We start from the raw sequence: 5,732 nt of genomic DNA on the forward strand, positions 1-5,732 counted from the left end.
GAAGAGGGAAGGCATCCCTGGGTTTGGACTCACCTTGCCAACCATTGCCGACCTGGCTCCTAGGCGTGCAGCCATCACACACTGATTTGCCCCTTTGCCTCCAAACCCAGTACTGAATCTATGGCCATGGATGGTTTCTCCTGCCCTCGGAAACCGTGATACATAGCTGCACAATGGATAGAGACAGAAAGAAATATTCAAAGTAACGATAGAATGATGGAGATACATAGATAGGTAGAGAGAAAGATATATAAATAGATATATGAGAGATAGAGAGAAAGATATACAAATAGATATAATGAGAGAGAGAGAGAGAGAGAGAGAGAGAGAGAGAGAGAGAAAAAAAAAAGTCTATCTTATACAAATTCCAGTTTTTTGAGACATGTTCTGACAAACAACTTGTCCAGAGTATAAAATACATACATATGTAACACTAGGGTGGTTGCAACCTTTGAATGTTTTGCACACTACTTGTCGCTTTCAGGAAAATGGATCTATTTACATTTGTTATTTTCTTCCTTCACATCTTTGCCTACTTCAATAATTTCCACAAGGAGTGGCTGGGCAATTCACTTGCTCTCGGTGGGGTGGATATGATACAAATTTTCCCCGAGATACCAACGCCAAAACACAATGTCAGAAAGCATGCTGGAAAAACATGCTTGTTGCATGAAGATCACTATCCTTTTTCTTTCTCTGCCTCACCAGAGGCAAAAGTCCTTTAATTTCATGTCCAACAACCTCTATTTTCTGCTTGGATGCTAATCGAAAAAGAAAAATTGTGTAGAAGCATTGGATCTGGGATGTGTTTGAAGTATAAACACAGAAACATTCCATCGAGAATGTCTGCATGCAAACATTTTTGTGCAAAGATGATGCTGACCTGGTGATAGCAGATAGCAGATTGTGGGTATGAGAATAGTGCATATATGTGTATGCTTTTGTGTGTGATCACAATGCCCCCCCCCCCCCCCCAAAAAAAAAAAAAAAAATGGTTATAAATGCAACTTGTATGACTTGGCAGTCACACTTTGTTTTGAAAACTAGTGCAAGGGTACATACAGTCTGTAGAGGTATACATTTAATGTCCAGTGGAATTATGCGCTCATTATTGGGATGAACGTTGCAAATACAAATCAGCTAATAATCTGGATCAAACTATTCTTGCAGACTGTTACCTATTGACAGAAGAACAAGGCAAACTGAAGAGGCTGGGGAGGGAGGGGGCTTCAGGAGGCATGGTATCCCTTTGAATTCTATCACACTTGCAAAAATACCACATTTGTAGAAAATACTGACCATGCATTTTTAATAAGAGGATCAAAGTGTAAATTCCCAGATCACTTTACGTCATTACAGCTAAACCCATGCTTAAGCGGTAGAATCCAGGCTGCCTGCACAAGCAGCGCTAGCTTCACATCTCTCAAACGTGGTAGTCTACCGCCAAAAGCGGTAGAGTTGGCAAACACTGAATCAATCTACACAGGAATAGACCATGTGGGATATGACACCAACAGCCATTATCAGACATCGAGAGGGATTATACCCAGTAGCAATTCACCGGAATGGTCACTCAATCATCATGCAAGTGTCAAGTATGAGATATCAAAATGTATATGTGTCAAAATGCCTTGCCATTAAGGCATCAAACCCTGCTGCAAGAACATGTGCAGGCAATATTGATCTATACAACCCATCTCATTTTTACCTAAACATGTACACCACAAACTCCACCATTACTGATGAGCTTTTAATAATCAATCACTTTCAAGGTCAATCAAATAATACGACTAGAGGAGCAGTCTGAGAGCGCGAATCTCCGCCAAGCAACTAATTATTACCAATGATCTTGCTCTTCCATAGAGATCAGTGATTTCCTTCCATACGTATGCATGCTGAAAATCGCCCGATTTTCCAGTATAGAAGCCTTTTGTTATGTCACAAACCCTCAGTTGCACGGTGCGCCCCACCCTAGCAGAAACTAGAGCACACACTTCAGTGTGCATATGAAAACCCCCAAAATGCGTAGCTTGAACTCCCAAGGCCATTGACCCTACCTGCCAAAATATTGAAAATCCTTCATAAAATCCATAAAAATTTCCAGATCACTATGAAAATTTAATCATCTATTCCTTGTGTCATTCTCAAACTTTCCTGCAAGTTTCATCCAAATCCGTTGCCAACTTTTTGAGTTGTTTTACACACGGACAAACAAACCAACAAATGCCTAAGAAAATGTAACCTCCTCCTCAATTAAGTCTAGTACTAAAGTATCAAAGTGTACTTCCATCAACTCATCCCCCTCAATGACCTATTCTACATACCAGGTACCTGATCCAAGCAGAGCATGGTATGATACTATCATACACTAATCATCACAGGATAACTTGTAAAGTATGACCATGAGGCATGCATGATCTGAGCTAGAAAGTCCCATAGATTAAAAACTAACTTTACACCAGCTGACGATTCCCTACAAGTGTACCTCCCCCCTCCCTTCCAAGAATCTGCCCCTCATTAAACTCATGAGAGTACTATAGTATCTGCAAAATCTGCTAATTTTCATAATGGAGTATTGATGTGATCAGGGACCCTTCCTTATTTTCATAATGGACAGTGAATTGATCAGGGACCAAACTCCCTCTTCACTGTACAAGTGACTAATCCACATTACTGAGCATGCACTCCAGTCACTTCAGCCAAAACACAACCCCAGAAAACATGCAAACAAAAACATGGTTTAACAGGTGGATCATCCTTATCTTTTTTTATCTTTGCCTTTGTACAAGAGGCAAAAGTGCAACCACTATATTATTGATGTCCAACTACCCTAATATGCTGTTTGGATGCTAACTGCAAGGGAAAGAATATACCGTACGGTACTATAAAAGTGGATATTTTCGCGCGACTAATTTTTCGCGCTTGGACGGGCAAGAAGAGTTTCGCGTGTTTTGAATTCCGCGGAATCAAGACATCGTACAAAGGAACATATATGGCAAGCAAAAATATTCGCGTGCTTTTATTTTCGTGCTAGTTTCTGGTTGCGCAAAATGCGAGAAAATTTCAACACCGTGAAAATGTCCACTTTTATGTAGAACTGTAGGCCCTACATGTAAAAGCACTGGATCTGGAATGCATTTTTTTTTTAAATTAAAGGAGAAGTTCACCTTAAAGGGATCGTATAAAGTTGTGGTTGAGACCTAACTTTGGGTTTCTAACATTTTTTAGTGAGATAATGAGAGACCTCTAGTGAAATATGAAAGAGATCGAATGTACCGGTACTAGGCAGTAGCAATATCAGCTCATGAATAATATTTGGAAAAAAAAAATTACATCTTGAATCAACTTCTATTGAAGAAAACTGCAACAGAAAAGATACTTTGTGTCAGTGGTAGAGAAAAATGCATCGCATATATTGGGGTGCGATGTACTAAAATTACTAGTATTCCCTACTCATATAATTGGGTGAATCAATCTTTGAGTCTGGAAACTCTGTCCCTGAAGAACTATGAAGGGGGGGGGGGGGACTTTCGCATATTTACAATAACTTGATAATGGGTGCAACCGTGCATGCAATGGAAATTTGCAGGAAGGAACTCAAGCCCAATATGATGCATGTAACAGAAACCTGCTAACATGTGGCTATGCACACAGCTGCATGTGCTCCAATCAAACCAAGGTGCCATGACTCCAGATAAAGGGAACATGTGGATGTTGATGGAAAACGGTTCAGACATGGGCAATGGGGTACACTAAATTACTTTGAAGTTACACAGTGTGACCTTTATCACATGCAGGATCAATAAGTCCTATCTGCTCATCAAGGTCCCATTATAGTCATACTATACACAAAGCTGTCACAAAGTGAGATGCCTCACTTCGCACAGCGTTTGGTCGGATCAAACTGAGGTCCAGGGGGGTGTTTCATCAACGTTTGTCAGCGCTGACAACTTGAATCACCATAGTAACAGTCAGTGACCAGAGCATCTCAGCCAATCAAATCCAAGGATTTTGCTGAAATCGGTCAGCGCTGACAAACGTTGATGAAACACCCCCCTGTATGAAGCTAGCCCGACCAATAACTGCGACCAGCCCCAACGCGTAGCATAATAACTGTATACGAGGAGCGCCCCGGGGTTAGCCTGACTAGATGCCGTGCGATACTTGTGTAAAGCAACAGGGTTGTGTATACTAGTAGCATGAAGCAAGCCTGGACTCCCAGCCATGATATAGAGCTCTTGTTGGTATATTCACTGCCATGACAATGAGGAATGTAATGAGTACCATATGCCAAACGAACAAAGGTGGGTATGAATTAATACCACATTGGCACATATGCACATAGGGTCACATGCTGGCATGTGGTGACTACATGACATTACTTGTGGATATAAAACAATCGAAAAAGAGGGTAAGGTTTACCAGCTAGTAGCTAGACTAGGCATTGTGTTTGTAAATTTACTCTACTCTACTCTGGATCGATTGATTGATTGATCATAGACAATACTAGTTTATAAAATGGTCAGATGGTACATCATCTGCAAATGTTGGTGGAATTGGGGTGGGAAGTGGGGTGGCATTTTCTTCTTCTTCTTCTGCTTAAATTAAGTCTGCCTCCTTCAATAGACTGAAGATTCTTGCAGACTGGTGCTATTTACATTATAATACACTTTATTTACAGATATTTAAAAGCACATAGAAAATTTGACGAAAACAACTAGCCACTGTGATCAACCGTTAGACGGTTTCGAAATGATCCCACAGATCAAATGTCAGACGACAGGGAATTCCAGTTCCTTACAGTTCTTGGGAAGAACGAATGGCGATGCGATTCAGTTCTCGAATATGGTACCTGATGTTGCGAGGCTCTTGTTAACTGAGTAGCCTGTTTGATAATATAAAGTCCTGTGCTGAAAGAGGAGTAAGATTATTGTGTATTTTGTACATCATAATTAGCCTGTCATTTTCTCTGCGCTGTTCCAGAGTGGTCCAATCAAATTCTTGTAGCATTTTGGTGACACTTGAGGTTTTTAAAGAAAGGCAAACAAAGCTAAAAATATAAAGCCATGATCATATAAAGCCATGTGCTGTGCTGGAGTGCTCTTGAAGTTGAAATTGCACACAGCAGGGATAAGAATTACGATTGCGAGAGGGACACACCCCCTCAATTGAAATGGCTAGACTAATTTGTCTTTAAATACTCCTAGAACCACAACAAAATAAACATGAAAGTACAGAAAAACTTATTCTCTAGTTACCTAATAAGGTCTGTGTTACAAGATCCTACGACAAGGACATCTACTTGACCTTGGTAGTTCTGGGGATCCATGCTGTATTTGGTGATTTTGGTGATTTTGGATACGAATCTCTGCGGACAATCCACCACCGAATACGTGTACTAGTATTGTACGGGGTCTGTGCGCAGCGAAAATCTCCCAGCGGCCGGCCAAGAGCTACCACCGGGAAACGTTCCCGAGGTTTTCAAGTGACATCTCGCTTTGTAGCAGCGATAGTTGGCCTCACGCACACATGGGCCGCAGAGAGAGTTTATAACAACCTCGCCACCAAATACACAGAACAGCTGTGTAGCCTTGAAGTACAGGGTGATGAATTTCATTATGTTCTGGTGGTATGCCCGTTTTTCATTGACGAGCGTAGGAAGTATGTTAAGCGTTACTACTACCGCAGGCCTAATGTCGTCAAGTTAAATCAGTTATTTAATGTTAAGTCTA

General features: G+C 40.9%; 1 protein-coding gene across 1 annotated transcript in view; it reads right to left on the reverse strand.

Annotated features, from left to right (window-relative positions):
- The window catches only part of LOC139708583 (ribokinase-like), a 57,540-nt gene extending 52,022 nt beyond the window's left edge, over positions 1-5,518 (reverse strand). Inside the window, exons 1-2 of the mRNA XM_071620524.1 lie at positions 5,259-5,518; positions 34-166 (exon numbers count right to left, since the gene is read on the reverse strand). Coding sequence (XP_071476625.1) covers positions 34-166; positions 5,259-5,329 — 204 coding nt within the window. The 5' untranslated portion in view covers positions 5,330-5,518. The remainder of the gene's footprint in view (positions 1-33; positions 167-5,258) is intronic.
- Positions 5,519-5,732: the final 214 nt, after the last annotated feature.

Source organism: Diadema antillarum, unplaced genomic scaffold (genome assembly GCF_040938485.1).
Source record: "Diadema antillarum isolate AM-2024a unplaced genomic scaffold, OU_Dant_1.0 scf00000036, whole genome shotgun sequence".
In the NCBI taxonomy this organism is placed as follows: domain Eukaryota; kingdom Metazoa; phylum Echinodermata; class Echinoidea; order Diadematoida; family Diadematidae; genus Diadema; species Diadema antillarum.